Source organism: Equus caballus, chromosome X (assembly GCF_041296265.1).
Source record: "Equus caballus isolate H_3958 breed thoroughbred chromosome X, TB-T2T, whole genome shotgun sequence".
Taxonomy (NCBI): Eukaryota; Metazoa; Chordata; class Mammalia; order Perissodactyla; family Equidae; genus Equus; species Equus caballus.
Genome location: NC_091715.1, coordinates 67,143,611 through 67,163,051, shown reverse-complemented (window position 1 = coordinate 67,163,051; position 19,441 = coordinate 67,143,611). Strand labels below are relative to the sequence as shown.

At 37.0% G+C, this 19,441-nt stretch overlaps 1 protein-coding gene across 3 annotated transcripts in view; it reads left to right on the top strand.

Annotated features, from left to right (window-relative positions):
• TEX11 (testis expressed 11) overlaps positions 1 to 19,441 on the top strand; it is a 363,973-nt gene that overhangs the window by 291,940 nt on the left and 52,592 nt on the right. For all 3 annotated transcript variants that reach the window (XR_002805590.2, XM_023634526.2, XM_023634525.2), the window contains exons 21-24: positions 1,320 to 1,360; positions 2,586 to 2,672; positions 4,375 to 4,445; positions 6,588 to 6,704. Coding sequence is in view for 2 of the 3 variants with exons in the window: in XM_023634526.2 (XP_023490294.2) it covers positions 1,320 to 1,360; positions 2,586 to 2,672; positions 4,375 to 4,445; positions 6,588 to 6,704 (316 nt within the window). In the remaining variant the exon portion in view is untranslated. The remainder of the gene's footprint in view (positions 1 to 1,319; positions 1,361 to 2,585; positions 2,673 to 4,374; positions 4,446 to 6,587; positions 6,705 to 19,441) is intronic.

The window sequence follows — 19,441 nt, the reverse complement described above, 5'->3', positions numbered from 1 at the left end:
CTCTGGAACCTAGGGACAGTATCTGACACATAATAGCCACTCAACTTATTTAAATGACTGAATATCAGTTCTTTACAAGAAGATCTTTAGCACTGGTCTTGTAAGGTACTTTATATTCCACATAATTGTGGCATACAGTCAAATCCTATTCATTAAAACCAGTTTAGAGACAGGGAAAAGGGAAGGGATCCTGTTTGAATTATTGATAAACAAATTACAGAATATTTTTAAAACATACCTTTATTGTTTTCAAGTAAATATAGTAACAGAACTGCTAGCAGTGTTTTCAGGTAGAGGCCAGGACCTGATTTAACAAATAGATTAGACTAACTTGTAAAAAAAAAAAAAAAAAAAGCCTCATTCAATGGGAAGAGTCAGAGAATTGAATTCTAATTTCAGCTATTTCACTAACTTCCGGTTTACTTTAGGCAGTAACAACTTATTTAACACTTCTAAGCTTTATTTTCCTCATCTGTTAAATAAAGAAAGCTGGACTGGATAATTTCTAAAGTTCCTTTCTCTTCTAAAAGTCCTATGATTTTCAACTATCAGTATCTATGTAAGTATTAACAACTCATATGCTAAATTTTTAAAAAATTTGTTCCTTTGTTTAGGCAAAATGAGATGTTTTTCCTCTGTTAAAATTTATATTACCCCTTAAAGAAGCTTGACAAAGGGTCAAGAGACCTGGGTAATAGTCATGACATTATCATTACTTGCCTGACATTGGACAAATCATCCCCCATTTGCTGGTCTGTTTTCTCATCTGTAAAATGAAGGGTCTGGACTGGATAAGTGATTTTTAGACTATGTTCCTCAGAACCTTGGAAATTCTGTGGCACTACCTCAGGGACTTCCAGGAAGGTGAGACTCTAGGCCTCCACCTACCACTGGTTCAACCCAAGCAGCTACACTTTTATCTTTTCTTGTATATTAGACTTCTATAAAATTTTATTTGAGACAAAGGTTCCAATTCCCCCTCTTCAAAAAAAAAAAAAAGCTTAAAAATCATAGAGATTACTACCTGCTCTCAAATTCTATGACCCTGTGATAAAAAACCTTATCAGTCATTTAAATCCTCTGTTGGGAGTAGGTGTAGAAGAAGAAAAGAGAAAAAATATCAGCACTGGGAATGAGGCACAGTATCCTGTAGTGGGGGAAAATGGTGTTGAAATGATAAGTTGGGGCCTTGAACAACAAACTTCACAATTTTGCATTTTCTTTGCACAGCTCTCAGGCACAAATAGTGTCTCCTTTTGGTACTTTTCTATGGTAAAGCTTTGGAACAGTAGGAAAACACTCTTTTCTTTATCTTTTAGAAAGAAAGAAATGGATAGACTCTTGACTTGCTTGAATATAGGTAAATATCTCCTTGGTTATTTTCAGTCCTTTATCTTGCCTCTATCCTCTATTAAATTCTCCAGGTACACTGAGCACATTAACTCAAACTTCATGTTTGAGTTAAATGTCGTGCTTTGATTAATGTTTGCCACAGCAGTCTACCTTGGTTTCTCTATTCACAGGCAGGGAAAAGTTTGTCATCAACAGGACTAATCTCCAAATGTAATTTCAGTTCTGATTTTATTCCAATTTGTTTTAAAGACATTTCCCGCCCTGCCCCCATTCCTTCTTGCCACTTGCTCCTAACCTAGGAATTGAACAGATGAAAAAGAATCAAGACAAATGAAAATTTTCTGAACCCTGCTAATTTTCATGTCCTCTGAATCAAATTCAGATTGTTTACTCTGTAATTTTGAAGCTGTCCTCCTATCTACCCAAGTCTGGATCATCTCCCCTATCTACTAATAATTCCTCCCTGTCCATTTCATTCAAGCTAAGCTCCTAGCTACATTGCATCCCTTTTTCCAACTCCATGCTTTCTTACCTGGTGTCCCTTTTGCCTAACAGGTCTTCCAATTACCACTGTCCATGCATCTATTTCCTTATGTCCGAAATACACCAGAAAGTTCAGATCTTAGAAATTCTATTCCATTTATTGTGGTAGTTCAATTTTATACTTCAAATACCTGTCAACAATGTGTTAAATGTAGCAAAGTGGTTTAGAAACCAAAGGTTCTCAAAAGAGAAAAACTTTGCTGTTTGGCATTCTTATCTCTCAGAAAGGCATGTGGGTATGTAATATATGCTTTCTGATGATGACAGCATGTTCTGGTTCTGTACTGTGCTTGCTGTAGGAGCTCAGTAAATATTATGTCAGCCTATAGATAGGCACTTTTCCAATTCTCAATCTCCATTTCAGTCTTTTTAATGATTGTTCCTATTCTTTATTTCCTTACACGTAAATCATATCTTTCTACCTCAGGTGTTGAATGATTGCTTTAATTAAAATTATAAATCTCTCCAAAGACGTGCTTGTCCCCCAAAATTTGAGGTAACCAGCTTCTTGGAGCTTGGTAATGCTTTTTTGTCATTTTAATTACTTTTGGTATGCATTCATGCACAAACACAAAAAAAAGAACTTTCTAAATTCAAACTCATGTTTGACTGTTTTTAAAGCAGGATTAACAATTTTGCTAGAGTATGAAGTAAAAGACCTCAATATCATATTTTCCTGTTTGATGCAGCACTCCTGAAACTTGCTCAGTTTTTTGATGGAAAAGCCTCAACTTCAGACTCAAGGACTAATGAAGCTCATTGGTTTCGAAAAATAGGTAAAAGGAAATTCTGTAGCATGGGAAACATTGTGGGGTAGTAGAATCAGACAAATGTGGATTCAAGTTCTGACTCTTTCGTTTGTAGCTATGGGTACAAGGATAACTTGCTTAATCTCTGTTTCATTATTTATAAAATGAGAATAATTATACATACTTCGTAGGATTATTAAAGGTTTTAAATGAAACAGTGTATGTACCTTGGATATAGTAGGTACTCAATAAACATTAGTTTTCTTCCTTTTCTATAGAAATGACTCTAAGAGTAAAATCATGAATTATAACTGCAGGTCCCCAAGGTTATGCTCCTAAACTTGGTCTAGAATGTCCAATTTATTTCTAAATGTGATTCATCAAAAATAAACTACATGAGGGCTGGCCAGGTGGCGCAGTGGTTAAGTGCGCACGTTCTGCTTTGGCGGCCCGGGGTTCGCCGGTTCGGATCCTGGGTGCAGACATGGCACTGCTTGACAAGCTATGCAGTGGTAGGCATCCCACGTATAAAATAGAGGAAGATAGGCGTGGATGTTAGCTCAGGGCCAGTCTTCCTCAGCAAAAAGAGGAGGATTGGCAGCAGATGTTAGCTCAGGGCTAATCTTCCTCAAAAAAAAAAAGAAAAAGAAAAACTACACGCAACAATATAGATGAATCTCACACACATAATGTTGAGCAAAAGAAGTCAGACATTGAGTATATACTGCATGATTCCATTTATATATAGTAAAAAAACAACAGGCAAAACTAATTTATGATGTTGGAACTCAGGATAGTGGTTACCCTCTCCTAGGGGTTGGACTTGAAGAGGGTTGATGGAGTTACTTCTGGTTTTCTGGTAGTGATCAAGATCTTTCTTGATCCAGATTGGTTACATGGATATATTCACTCTGAAAATTCATCGAGCTGTACAATTATGAGTTGTGTAATTTATTTTATGTAGGTTCTATTTCAATAGAAACATTTAAAAAATTGGTGGAGGCAGTTACTACAGTAATAAGCAAGAGCAATTAAGCAGCCATGTCACCAAGTGGACTGGTTCTACATGGACCTTTTTCTACTTTGTGAGGTTTACTGAGGCTCTAATCTAAGAGAAAAGGGAATAAATACAGCAATCTGGCTTCTAAGAAATTTATGCAAATAATGGAAAATAACAAACATTTACACTATAGAAAGGTTTAATGACTTTGATCTTTTGGAAGTTTGAAAACTTGTTTTCTAGTACTTCTTCTACTGAATTTTAATTTTGATTTTCCAAGGTGAAAATCATGCTGAATGTTGCCTAATAGAGGGTTCCACTGCTCTATGGAAGATGTGAATCTTTCCAGCAATTTTCTTCAACCTTGATTCTAATGTACCCTGTTCTTTGCTGAATTTTAAATTTCTTTCACCATTTACAGTTGGTGAGCTCCTTGGCGATCCTCATTTTTTAGCTGGATTTGTGCCAACCAAGAATTTATTGTATGTCCCCAATTTTTAAAATAAAATTCAGCACTACCTCCTTTGGTCATTAGCCTAGAATTAAAGATTGGAAGTGATAGAGGTATCTAAATTTACCTGGAAAAAATTTCTCTAAAAACCTAAAGTTAGCTTTTTTAACCCCTGAGAAATACCTCATTAGTATATTAATATTAAAGACATAGGTAGTGGAGATTATAATGGTACAGATTAAACAGTAGATTTGCATAATTATATTATATTATTTCAGCTTGGAACTTGGCTGTGCAATGTGACAAAGACCCAGTGACAATGAGAGAGTTTTTCATGCTTTCTTATAAGGTAAATATCTTCTAATAAGTATCTCGTGTGTGAACCACAGCAAGGATATGACCACTATGGCTATGGTCATGGGCTAAATATAGAGTGGGATTAGCTTTTAATCTAAGAACTTTTAATATATGTCTAAGCAGGAATGACCTAAGGAGAATTTGATCTCTATAAGGTATAACATGAGAACATGAGGCAGGTCTCCCCATACCAAAATATCAGAAACAACCATCATGAAGCCCAAAGTTCTACCTTAAAAAACTTATTGCTTTGCCTTTGAAGGTTTAGTCTCTCAGAGTCCTATATTAAAATATAACTATCTTTATCATCAGTGCCATTGAGTTAATTCTGACCTCTAGCGAGCCTGGGTACAGCAGAGTGGAACCCTGCCAGGTCTTTTTGTGTTATCCTCTCACCTTCCGGCACTATATCAGACAATGTTCCACTGCTATTCACAGGGTTTTCATGGCCAATGTATTTGGAAGTGGGTGGCCAGGTCCTTCTTCCTAGTCTTTCTTGGTCTGGAAGCTCTGCTAAAACCTGTCCACCATGGGTGACCCTGCCAGTATTTGAAATACTGGTAGCATAGCTCTCAGTATCACAGCAACACACAGCCACCACGGTATGACAACCGACAGATGGGTGGTGTGGTTTCCTGACTGGGAAATGAACCCAGCCCGCAGCAGTGAGAGCACTGAATCTCGACCACTAGACCACCAGGGCTGGCTATAACTATCTTTAGGAGGAGAATACACTAAGAAGTTGTCAATTACTAAAACATTAGGAAGGCTTTTGGGTATAGGTCAATAGGAATATAGAATAGGTATCTAGGGACAACAAGGAGTGAAAATGATGCTAAGAATCTTGGTCCTACTTTATAATTTTTCCTAGAGCAGGTTCGGTGTGTAAGGATTTGTGAGCTTATTTTGTAATTATAAGCATTTTAAAATAGTCATTAGCCTCCAAGGTAGAGGTTAAATGACAGAAAGAGAACAAGTATTGATGAGAAAATAAAAGGAGAGGGGCGAAAGAATATCTGTCATACACATTCAGGAGTACACAGTATGATGTGTTGAAATAGATTAAATGTTGAGAGTTTTAGAACTGGAAAGAAGTACAGAGACAATCTAACACAGCTCCCTCATTTTATATATGAATAACCTGAGACCTAGAGAGATTGGGTGTCTTGAAATGCTATTAATTCAATGATGGTGATGATTATGACCACTAAACATTTTGAGAGATTAAGAAATAGTCTTTGAGGGGCTGGCCTGGTGGCTTAGCAGTTAAGTTCACTCACTCGGCTTCGGCGGCCTGGGGTTTGCAGGTCCGGATCCTGGGCGCAGACCTATGCACCGTTTATCAAGCCATGCTCTGGCAGGCATCCCACATATAAAATAGAGGAAGATGGGCACAGATGTTAGCTCAGGGCCAGTCTTCCTCAGCAGAAAGAGGAGGATTGGTGGCAGATGTTAGCTCAGGGCTAATCTTCCTCAAAAAAAAAAAAAAGAGAAAAGAAAGAAAGAAAGAAATAGTCTTTGACAGTTCAGGTATAATTGCCATTTTAATTAGGTGAAATAAATTAGTTTTGTTTTTGACATTTGTGATAGCTCTAGTAAGATTCCATGTAAGAATCCCAAGCGGCCTAGAGTTTTATTGTAGTACAAAGCTTGGAGGTTTTTTTCTAAAGCTAGAGGACAAAGTTTAATGATGAGGTTATGTGTAATGTCTGTCAAACTTTGACATTGTTTCTTTCAACCATGACAATATATATATACTAATTTCAGCTGTATTCAGTGCAAAGAAGAGATCTGTTTGCTAAGGAAAAATCACTTAGAAATTACAACATAAACCAAGAAGTAAATCACTGGATAGAAATACAGGGCCAAATGACAGTACTTGTCACTGAGAAAGATACAAGAATTGTGACAAAATGAAGCTTTTTATCTCTGGAAAGGTGCTAAAAGACAATGAAGTAATATAAAATTAAAACCGTAAATCAATGTTCTACTCTATGTCATTTTTAAAGTGAGATGTGCTTTTCCAGCTGAATCTTCTCATTCAGGCAGGATGTTGCTGATTTTCATTCTGATTGTTTATGTTCACCTGGCAGAATTCTCACTATTCAGTGATATTTTGGTTATTTCTTATCAGCTGTCCCAGTTTTGTCCTTCTGATCAAGTCATTCTGATTGCACAGAAAACATGTTTACTTATGGCAGCTGCAGTTGATCTAGAGCAAGGGAGAAAAGCTTCAACAACTTTTCAACAGGTAATGTGCCATCTTCAAAGAAAACACAAGAGTTCACCATGCTATTTGGTATGTTTGCCTTCCCCGATGCAGTTCTTTTTGATTCTCTTTAGAGAATCCTTTCCCTCCATTCCAGCCGCATCTTGATTTCAAAGACTTATAATAGCTAATTCCTTCCTAAGGAAATGTTACATTTTGCTTGGCCTCTTCTTTTAAAAAGATTAAATATCTCTTCTTTTAAAATGCCCCTGCCCATGGACCACTCTTTCCGAATCTGTTTTTAAATATTCCTTATCTCCATCGTCTCCCTGTTACCATACGTAGTCCATAGGAGTATTTTCTCTATTTTTGTTTCCTTTCACACATTTTCTAAGGAAGAACTCACCTACTTCCACAGCTTTGATAGCCATCTAAAATTATTTACTTGGCTTGTTTTTCTTCGCTCAATTGCATTTGCTTTCTTTGGCCCACATCCTTAAATATTTTATCAACTCAATTTTAATAAGACGGCAAAATTCCTACCCTTGCCTGAATTCCACTCTCGGTGTCTTAAACCTTACCCCTTTTAGAAGATACCAACATCAACATCTCAGTCTCCCAAACACCAGAGTTTTGGCTGTCTTTAATTCTTTGCCTTCCTTCTTTCAGGCTAAGAAAATTCTCTCCAAATTGGACCACAGTCATTTGCATGATTTTAAGATCTAGATCTCTCTGCTTTTTTCCTCTTATCTAGATGAAGAAAACTTGCCAGTTTCCCATACTTGCCAGCTTCACTTCTTTCTAATTGGTGTAAAATTCATCTTGCTGTTTATTTTCTTCCTTCTGTTAATCTCTCCTTTCATATGATCCTTCAGATCTGGAACAACTCTCACCAGATCTCTACCAACATATTTCCCTTCCTTTCTCATCCCTTGTTGAGTTCAACAAACATTTGAGTACCAAGCTCTCTGCTAGGTACTGGGGATAAAGAAGACAAAGTCCTTGTCCTTGAGGAGTAAAGGGGCCTCATTTTAGGAATCTTTTCATTGTAAAAGAAGATGAGAAAAGAATCTGTGTGCCCCAGAGCAAAACCAAAAACAGCCATTTTGCTTCTTACCAAGTACGGCTAAATGTAATTTTATTCTCAATAGGGTCCTTTGCTTTACTAAAAAATAGTAATAACATCTTGTTTTTACATAGTGCTTTTAACTTTTTAAAAGTTATCCTTTTTAAGTTGGTAGTCCTGACTTTGTTAAATTTTATATCTCAGTGAATAGAGATCAAATTGATGTGAGGTAAGTTTCACAAAATGTTTGTTTTTGTTTGGTTTCATCTTTTTCTCAGCTCAGAAAGCTCTTTTTTTTCACTATATAAGTCTGGGTTTTTTTTGTTTTTGTTTTTTTGCTTATTTTTTACTGAGTTCATAATAGTTTACATCATTGTGAAATTTCAGTTGTAAATTATTTCTTGACTATCACCACGTGAGTGCTCCCCTTCAACCGCTGTGCCCACCCCCCACACCCTTCCCCTGAACTGTTTTCTTTGTCCCTGTGTTTGTTTATATTCCAAATATGAGTGAAATCATATGTGTTTGTCTTTCTCAGTCTATCTTATTTCACTTAGCATAATTCCCTCCAGGTCCATCCATGTTGTTGCAAATGGGATGATTTTGTCTTTTCTTGTGCCTGAGTAATATTCCATTGTAAATATATACCACATCTTCTTTATCCAATTGTCGGTCGATGGGCACTTGGATTGCTTCCATGTCTTGGCTCTTGTGAATAGTGCTGCAGTGAACATAGGAGTGCATATGTTACTTTGGATTGTTGATTTCAAGTTATTTCGGTAGATACCCAGTAGTGAGATACCTGGGTCATATGATATTTCTATTTTTATTTTTTTAAGGAATCTCCAAACTGTTTTCCATAATGGCTGCACCAGTTTGCATTCCCACCAGCAATGTATGAGGGTTCCCTTCTCTCCACACCCTCTCCAACATTTGTTATTTTTAGTCTTAGTGATTATAGCCATTTTAACAGGTTTAAGGTGGTATCTTAGTGTAGTTTTGATTTGTCTTTCCCTGATGATTAGTGATGTTGAACATCTTTTCATGTGTTTATTGGCCCTCTGTATATCTTCTTTGTAAAAATGTCTGTTGATATCCTCTGTCCATTTTTTGATCAGGCTGTTTGTTTTTTTGTAGTTCAATTGTGTGAGTTCCTTATATATTATGGAGATTAACCCCTTGTCGAATATATGATTTGCAAATACTTTCTTCCACTTAGTGGGTTGTCTTTTTGTTTTGATCCTAGTTTCTTTTGCCTTGCAGAACCTCTTTAGTCTGAGGAACACCAACTTGTTTATGTTTTCTTTTGTTTCCCTTGTCCGAGTAGACATGGTATTCGAAAAGATCCTTTTAATTTCGCTGTCAAAGAGTGTACTACCTATATTATCTTCCAGGAGTTTTATGGTTTCAGGACTTATGTCCAAGTCTTTGATCCATTTTGAGTTTATTTTTGTGTATGGTGTGAGATAATGGTCTAGTTTCATTCTTTTGCATGTAGCTGTCCAGTTTTCCTAACACCATGTATTGAAGAGACTATTTTTTCTCCATTTTATGTTCTTGGCACCTTTGCCAAAGATTAGCTGTCCGTGGATGTGTGGTTTTACTTCTGGGCTGTCAATTCTGTTCCACTGATCTGTGTGCCTGTTTTTGTACCAGTACCATGCTGTTTTGATAACTATGGCTTTGTAGTACATATTGAAGTCAGGGATTATGATGCCTCCAACTTTGTTCTTTTTTCTCAGGATGGCTTTAGCAATTCGGGGTCTTTGGTGGCCCAATATGAATTTTGGGATTTGCTCTATTTCCATGAAGAATGTCATTGGGATTCTGATTGGGATTGCATTGAATCTATGGATTGCTTGGGTAGTATGGACATTTTAACTATGTTTATTCTTCCAATCCATGTGCATGGACTCTCTTTCCATCTCTTTATGTCATTATCTATTTCTTTCAATAATGTCTTATAGTTTTCATTGTATAAGTCCTTCACCTCCTTGGTTAAATTTATTCCTAGATACTTTATTCTTTTTGTTGCAATTATAAATGGAATTGTATGTTTGAGTTCTCTTTTTGTAAGTTCATTATTAGAGTATGGAAATGCGACTGATTTTTATAAGTTGATTTTGTACCCTGCAACTTTACTGTAGTTGTTACTTATTTCTAATAGCTTTCTGATGGATTCTTTAGGGTTTTCTGTATATCATGTCATGTGCCAACAGCAAGAGTTTCACTTCTTCACTGCCTATTTGGATTCCTTTTATTCCACCTCTTACCTAATTGCTCTGGCTGAAACCTCCAGTACTATGTTGAACAAGAGTGGTGAAAGTGGGCCTCCTTGTCTTGTTCCTGTTCTCAGAGGGTTGGTGTTCAGTTTTTGCCCATTGAGTATGATGTTGGCTGTGGGTTTGTCTTATGTGGCCTTTATTATGTTGAGGTAATTTCCTTCTATCCCCATTTTGTTGAGTTTGTATCATAAATGGCTGTTGGATCTTGTCAAATGCTTTCTCTGCATCTATTGAGATGATCATGTGGTTTTTATTCCTCAGTTGGTTGATGTGGTGTATCACGCTGATTGATTTGGGGATGTTGAACCATCCCTGTGTCCCTGGTTTAAATCCCACTTGATCATGATGTATGATCTTTTTGATGTATTGCTGTATTTGGGTTGCCAAAATTTTGTTGAGGATTTTTGCATCTATGTTCATCAGTGATATTGGCCTGTAGTTTTCCTTTTGTGTGTTGTCCTTGTCAGGCTTTGGTGTCAGAATGATGTTGGCCTCATAGAATGTGTTAGGAAGTGTTCCATCTTCCCTAATTTTTTGGAATAGCTTGAGAAGGATAGGTATTAAGTCATCTCCGAAAGTTTGGTAGAATTCTCCAGGGAAGCCATTTGGTCCTGGGCTTTTATTGTTGGGGATGCTTTTGATTACTGTTTCCATCTCTTTACTTGTGATTGGTCTATTCAGATTATCTATTTCTTCTTGGTTCAGCTTTGGGAGTTTGTAAGAGTCTAAGAATTTATCCATTTCCTCTAGATTGTTCATTTTGTTGACATAGCTTTTTGTAGTATTCTCTTATAATCCATTGTATCTCTGTGGTATCCATTGTTATTTCTCCTCTTTCATTTCTAATTTTATTTACCTGAGCTTTCTCTCTTTTTTTATTTGTAAGTCTGGCTAGGGGTTTGTCAATTTTCTTTATCTCCTCAAAGAACCAGCTCTGTGTTTCATTGATCCATTCTATTGCCTTTTTTGTTTCAATAGCATTTGTTTCTGTTCTGATTTTTATTATTTCTCTCCTTCTTCTGACTTTAGGCTTTGTTCTTCTTTTTCTAATTCAGTTAGGTGTAGTTTGAGATTGCTTATTTGGGATTTTTCTTATTTGTTAAGGTGAGCTTGTACTGCGATGAATTTCCCTCTTACTATGGCTTTTGCTTCATTCCATATGAGTTGGTACGGCATGTTTTCATTTTCATTTTTCTCCAGATATTTTTTGATTTCTCCTTTAATTTCTTCAGTGATCCATTGGTTGTTCAGTAGCCTGTTGTTTAGTCTCCACATCTTTGTCCCTTTCTCAGCTTTTTTCTTGTAATTAATTTCCAGCTTCATGGCATTGTGATTGGAAAATATGCTTGTTGTTATTTCAGTTTTCTTAAACTTACTGAGGCTTGCCTTGTTTCCAAACATGTGGTGTACCCTTGAGAATGTTCCATGCGCTCTTGAGAAGAATGTGTATTCTGCTGTTTTTGTATGGAGTGTTCTATATATGTCTGTTAAGTCCACCTGGTCTAGCTTTTCATTTAATTCCCCTGTTTCCTTGTTGATTTTCTGTCTCCATGATCTATCCAGTGATGTGAGTGGAGTGTTGAGGTCCCCTACTATTATTGTGTTATTATTAATGTCTTCTTTTAGATTTGTTAATAGTTGCTTTATGTACTTTGGTGCTCCTGTGTTGGGTGCATAGATATTTATAAGTGTTATGTCTTCTTGGTGGAATGTCCCTTTGATCATTATATACTGCCTGTCTTCTTCTCTCTTTACCTGTCTTATATTGAAGTCTACTTTGTCTAAGTATTGCAATACCTGCTTTCTTTTGTTTGCCATTAGCTTGGAATATCGTCTTCCATCCCTTTACTCTGAGCCCATGTTTGTCATTGGAGCTGAGATGTGTTTTCTGGAGGCAACATATTGTTGGGTCTTGTTCTCTAATCCATCTCACCACTCTGCATCTTTTTATTGGAGAATTTAATCCATTTACGTTTAGGGTGATTATCAATATATGAGACTTAATGCTGCCATTTTATCACTTCTTTTCTGGTTCTCCTGCATTTTCTTGTTTCTCCTCCTGTGTTTTTTGGTCTACCAATTGAGTTATGTAGTGTTTTACGTTGTGTTTGTTTTCTTCTTATTTATTATTTGTGTTTGTGTTCTGCTTTTTTGTTTAGTGGTTACCATGAGGTTTGTATTCAAAATCTCGTAGATAAGATAGTCCATTTTCTGATGACCTCTTATTTCCTTAGACTAAACCAATTCAGTCCCTTTCCTCCTCCCCTCCTAAGTTGTTTTTCTCACATCGTATTCCATCTTGTGTTGTGAGTTTGTGATTAAAATGACAAGCTTATCTTTGTTTTTGGCATTTTCCTTCCCTGTATCTTTAATGCCATTCTTGAGTATTTGCTAACCTGTTCTGATATTTAGCTACAATTTTCTGATTTGGGCTACCTATTTATCTCCTTACTCTGTGCTTTGTGACCAGTTTCTCTCTTTTTTTTCATGTTTGAGGGCCTTCTTTGGGATTTCTTGTAGGGGGTGCCTCGTGGCTATGAACTACCTTAGCTTTTGTATATCTGGGAAAGTTTTTATTTCTCCATCATATCTGAAGGATATCTTTGCTGGATAGAGTATTCTTGGCTGAAAGTTTTTGTCCTTCAATGATTTGAATATGTCATTGCAGTCTCTCCGAGCCTGTAAGGTTTCTGCAGAGAAATCTTCTGAAAGCCTGGTAGGGGTTCCTTTGTAGGTTATTTTCTTCTGCCTTGCTGCCCTTAGCATTCTTTCTTTGTCATTCACTTTTGCCAGTTTCACTACTATATGCCTTGCAGTAGGTCTTTTTACATTGACATATTTAGGAGATCTGATAGGCTCTTCCACATGGATTTCCATCCCCTTCCCTAGGTTTGGGAAGTTCTCTGCTATGATTTCTTTGAACAAACTTTCTGCTTCATTCTCCTTCTCTTCTTCCTCTTGAATACCTATAATTCTTATGTTGCATTTCCTAATTGAGTTGGATATTTCTCAGAGATTTTCTTTGTTTCTTTTTAGTCTTAGTTCTCTCTCCTCCTCTATCTGGAGCATTTCAACATATCTATCCTGGATTATGCTGATTTGCTCCTCTATGATTTCCGCTTGAGCATTCAGGGAATCCATATTTTGTTTTATCTCTTCCATTGTGTCTTTCATCTCCAATATTTCTGATTGAGTCTTCTTTATAGTTTCAATCTCTTTTGTGACATAGCTCCTGAACTCGTTCAATTGTTTCTCTACATTCTCTTTTAACTTGTTGAGTTTTTTGATGATAGCTATTTTCAATTCTCTGTCATTTACGTTACATATTTCTGTGTCCTCAGGACTTATTTCTGGGTACTTGTCAGTTTCTCTCTGGTCTGGAGATTTAACATAATTTTTGATACTGCTAGAGGACATGGCTCTGTTTTTGCACATCATGGTTTTATTTGGTCGCAGTTATTGCCTCTCGCCACTGGGTGGTGATCAAGAGCCACATGTTCTGAGCCCTCTGTGTTCCTCCGAGATCTCAGGCACTGGAGCTAGCACTGGGCAGGTGGGGAAGAGGGGCACTTTCTTCTACATGCTCTTGGGGCTTTCTTGCTCTGCCCTCATCTGCTCTCCTGGGGTGTTGGCTTGATGAGGTCACCCCCGCATTAGCTTTCACCTCAGTAGGGTCTTTCTCCTAGGCTGCAATGGCCCTCGGAGCTCTTTGGTGTTCCCATGAACAAACATCCCTTCCCCTCTTCCTTCCCTCTCAGAGGCTGCCCGCAGTCCCAGATCCCAGTCTTTTGGGGAAGGAATGAAGTTTTCTCTTACCCCGTTCCACCTCCTCTGAGGGGGGCTCCAGCCTCTCTGCCTTCTGTCATATGGCTGCATGGGTCTCTCAGACGTCTTTTTTGTTGTGTTTGGATGTCCTCTGTTGGAGTGTGAATGTCTTTTTCCTTGTATGGTGGAGAGGGGAGATTACTAGGAAAGCTTACTCTGCCATGATGCCGATGTCACTCCTCACAAATGTTTAAGTACAATCATCAATTATTGTGTTTGTTTGTAACAACTGTTCTCTGTTTTTCTGTGTTCTTTCTCTTGCACAAACTTATGTTTCCTAAGAACTCCCTAACCTAGTAACCCTTCTAAAATCTTCTTTGCTTTTGAAATGATATCTATTTGGATAATTAAAGATGCAGTTCTGCCTTTTACCATCTAACTCTAGTCTCTATGAATTAGACCACGGTGCTCTGTCTGTCTAATGAAGACTTGTTGAATTCTATTATATATATATCTGTCCCTTGTTCTCTAAATCCTCATAAATTGGAGTATTTCCAAATAAGTAAATGATGAAGAAATATAGACTGCATAGTCCTATCAACATTGTCTCTACTCTCCTGAGTATGAGTTAGGCGAAGTGAAGGATGCTTTAAAAAAATAGAGTAATTGTAATTTATGAAAGAACCACATCTTTTTCCTAAATCAGGCTGGATAAACTACTGCTAACTGGCCAAATCAGTCACACGGCCTGTTTTTCTACAGCCTCAGAGTTGAGAATGGTTTTTACATTGGTAAAAGATTACGAAGAAAAATATGTGAAAGTGAGTTTATGTGGCTGGCAAAGCCTAAAATATTTGCTGTCTGGACTTTTACAGGAAAGTATCCTGACCCCATCTTAGGTTTTTTTTTTTTTTGAGCTTTTTTTGTTTGTTTGTTTTGAGGACGATTAGCCCTGAGCTAACATCCGTGCCCATCTTCCTCTACTTTATATGTGGGACGCCTGCCACAGCATGGCTTGCTGAGCAGTGCCATGTCTGCACCCGGGATCCAAACCAGTGAACCCCCAGCCACTGAAGCAGAACGTGTGCACTTAACCACTGTGCCACCAGGCCAGCCCCTAAGATTATTTTTTAACAGACTTATTGAGGTATAATTCACATACCTTACAATTCACCCATTTAAAGTATAGAATTTAATCCTCATATTCACAGAGTTGTGCAACTATCAACATAATCTAATTTTAGAACATTTTCATCACTCTAAAAATAAACCTCTCACCCATTTTCAGTCACTCCCCATCCCTACCACCAGTCCTAGGCAACCACTAATGTACTTTCTATCTCTATAGATTTGCCCGTTCTGGATATTTCATATAAATGTCATCATATGATTTACAGTCTTTTCTAACTGACTTTTTATAATTTTTCAATGTTTTCTAGGTTCTCCATGTTGTAACTTGGATCAGTACTTCATTCCTTTTATGGCTGAATAATATTCCATTGTATGAATATACCACATTTTGTTTATCCATTCATCCATTGATAGATATTGGGTTTTTCCAATTTTCAGCTATTATGAATAAAGCTGTGATGAAGATTCATGTACAGAGTTTGTGTGGATATGTGTTTTTATTTGTCTTGAATATATACGTAGGATTAGAATTGCTGGGTCATATGGTAACTGTGTTTAATCATTTCAGGAACTCCCAGATTGTCTTCCAAAGCAGCTGCACCATTTTATATTCCCACCATCACTGGATGAGGGGGTCCACTTTCTCTACCTCCTTGCCACCACTATTATGTCCTTTGGATTATGGCCATCCTAGTGAATATGAAGTGCTATCTCATTGCAGTTTTGATTTGCATTTCCCTAATGACTAATGATGCCATTACTAATGACATCATGACTAATGACAAAAGATGTTGAGCATCTTTTCATGTCCTTTTTGTCATTTATATATCTCCTTTGGAAAATGTCTATTCAGATTTTTTGCCCATTTTTAATAGGGTTATTTGTCTTTTTATTATTGAGTTCTAATAGTTCTTTGTATATTCTTGATACTAGACTCTTATCAGATAGGATTTGCGATTATTCTCTCATATTATGTGAGTTATCTTTTCCTTTTCTTGCTATTGTCCTTGGAAGCACAAACATTTTTAATTTTCATGATGCCTATTTTATTTATTTTGTTGTTGTTGCTTGTGCTTTTGGTGTTGTGTCTAAGACCATTGCCTAATCCAAGGTCCTGAAGGCTCATCCCTAAGAGTTTTGTATTTTTAGTTCTTACATTTAGGTCTGTGATCCATTTTGAGTTAATTTTTGTGTATGGTATAAGATAGGGGTCCAACTTTATTCTCTTGCACTTGAACATCCAGTTCATTTGTTGAAGACTACTTTTTCTCACTGCATTATCCTGGCACCCTTATTGAAAACCAATTGACCATAAATGAGAAGGTTTATTTCTAGAACCTCAGTTCTATTCCATTGATGCCTATGTCTATCCCTATGGCAATACCACACTGTTTTTATTATTGTAGCTTTGAGTAAGTTTTGAAAGAAGGATGTGTTAGTATTCCAACTTTGTTCTTCTTTTTCAAGATTATTTAGCTATTCTGGATCCCTTGAATTTCCATATGAATGTTAGGTTCAACTTGTCAATTTACGCAAAAAAGCCAGCTGAGATTTTGATAGGTATTGCACTGAATCTTTAGATCAATTTAGATCTAAATTGCAATCTTAACAATATTAAGTCTTATAACCCATGAATATGGAATATTTTTCCTTTTATTTAGGTCTTTAATTTCTTCCAACCATGTTTTGTAGTTTTCAGAGTATAAATTTTTTTTCTTTCTTTTTTGTAGTCTATTCAGATTTTTCATCTCTTTTTGAGTCAGTTTCAGTAGTTTATGTTTCTAGAAATGTGTCCATTACAATCTAAGTTATCTAATTTGTTGGCTTACAGTTGTTCATGGGATTCCCTTATAATCATCCTTTTCATTTCTGTAAGGTCATTAATGGTCCCCACTCTTTTGCTCCTCATTTTAGTCATTTGTGTCTTCTCTCCTTTTTTCTTAATCACTTTATGCAAAGGTTTATCAGTTTTGTTGCTTTTTTTCAAGAACTAACTTTTGGTTTCATTTTTTTCCCTATTATGTTTCTAGTGTCTATTTCATTAATTCCCACTCTAATCTTTATTATTTTCTTCCTTTTGGTTGCTTAAGGTTTGGTTTGCTCTTTTTTTTTTCCAGTTCCTTAAGGTGAATGTTTAGGTTATTGATTTATTTCTTCTTTTTCTAATCAGCTTTTATAGCTATAAATTTCCCACTAAGCACTGTGTCTTAGTCTGTTTGAGATACTGTAATAAAATACCACAGACTGGGTAAGCTTATAAACAACAGAAATTTATTTCTCAGTTCCAGAGGCTGGAAGTCCAAGATCAAGGTGCCAGCATGGTTGAATACTTTGGTGAGGGCCCTCTTCTCGGTTCATAACCGGCACCTTCTTGCTGTGTCCTCACATGGTAGAAAGGGCTAGGGATCTCTCTGGAGCCTCTTATAAAAGGCACAAATCCCATTCATGAGAGCCCCATCCTTATGACTTTAGCACCCCCCAAGGTCCCCACCTACTAATACCATCACCTTTGGGGATTAAGATTTCAACATATGAATTTGGGGAGGATACATTCAGACCATAGCACACTGCTTGAACAGTGTCCCCTGAATTTTGGTATGTTGTGTTTTTCTTTTCATTCATCTGAAAGTATTTTCTAATTTTCATTGTGATTTTTTTCTTTGACCCATTGTTTATTTAGGAATCTGTTGTTTAATATCCATATATTTGTGAATTTCCCAAATTTTATTCTTTTATTGATTTCTAATCTTATTCCACTATGGTTAGCATACATATTTTGTGTGACTTCAAGTTATTTTAAATTTATTTGGAGCCAGCTCTGATGGCCTAGTGGTTAACGTTTGGCGTGCTCTGCTTCAGCGGCCCGGATTCAGTTCCTAGGCGCAGAACTACACCACTCGTCTGTCAGTAGCTGTGCTGTGGTGGTGGCTCATGGAAGAACTAGAAGGACTTACAACTATGTACTGGGGCTTTGGGGAGGAAAAAAAAAGAGGAAGATTGGCAACAGATGTTAGCTTAGGGCTAGTCTTTCCTAGCCAAAAAGAAATTTATTTGAAGTTTGTGTTGTGGCCTAGCATATATGGTCTATCCTGGAGAAAGTGCCATGTATGCTTGAGAAGAATGTGTATTCTTCATGGGTTGGTAGAATGGTCTATGGATATCTGTTAAGTATATAATTGCTTTTATAAACAGTTAAAAGAAGAAAAAAGAAATACATATTTATGTTGTCTTTTATAGTTGCATAATTACTTTTACCAGTGCACTTTGCTTTTTCATTTGGATTCAAATTACTATCTGGTGTCACTTTCTTTCAGCCTGAAGAACTTCTCTTAGCATTTTTGTAAAACGGTTCTGCTAGCAACAAATTCTCTAAACTTTTGTTTATCTTGGAATTTACTGTGCTTTCAGTTCTGAAAGATAGTTTTGCTGGATATTAGATTCTTAGGTTGACTGTTATCTTATTTCATCACATTGAATATGTTATCCCACTGCCTTCTTTATTTATAGTCTCTATTTGCTGAGACATTGTTATCATACCTTTCTTAAGGGTGGCTTCCTTTAGTTGTTTGAACATATTTAAAATAGCTACTTTGAAATCTGTGTCTGCTAAATTCAGCATCTGGACCTTTCCAAAGTCAGTTCCTGTTGCCTGCTCTTTTCCTGCATATGGGTCATACTTTTCTGTTGCTTTGCATACCTCATAATTTTTGGTTGAAAAACGGACATTTTAGGTAATATATTGGAGCATCTTTGGATACTGATTCCCCCTCTGGGGCTTGTTCTTGTTAATATTTGCTTGTTTATTTGTTCAGTGACTTGGCTGGGCTAGTTCAGTGAAGTCTATTTCCCCACTGTACAGAAATGTACAGCTTCTGATACCACTCCTTGGAGATCACAGTGTTTGCCTGTGCAGTTACCCTGACCCCTCCCCTGCAGAGGGATGAAAGTGGTTTTAGCAGGGTTATTTTTTACTCTCTTTCCCAGATCTCCATGTTAAACTGCTGAATGATCTTCTTCTATTGGTATCCCACCCAGATGTTATTCTTGACTAATTACTAGGTGATTGCTCTGTATGTGTGTGTGTGTGTGTGTGTTTGAAAATGCTCTTTGGCATAAATTGCTCCACAGTCTGATCCAATTAAAGTAAGGCCCCTTTGAAGGGGTAGGTATCTTCTTAGCTTTCTTTTCCCCTGGTTCTCTCTGTAAACTTCTAGCTGGTCTACTGTTTTGCTTGTTGACATCATTGAGCTACCAGACTCCTCTTAATTGCTCAACACCAAAATCTCCATGGTTTTTTATAGTACACTTAGACTTGAACTTCCCTAAGTTCTGTTCCAATTAAAGTCAGTCCCCTTAGGGAGAGCTACAGAGCTCACTCTTCTAATGACCTGCCTCTCCTCCTGAGCAGAAACTCTATACCACTGTTTTGGAGCTGGAGGTGGGGACAGTGGCCCATTTCTATCAGGATGACAGTCCAGCTCTATGAGTTGGGGGCTAGACGGGAGTTGTAGTCCCTGGCATTCTTGGCCTGC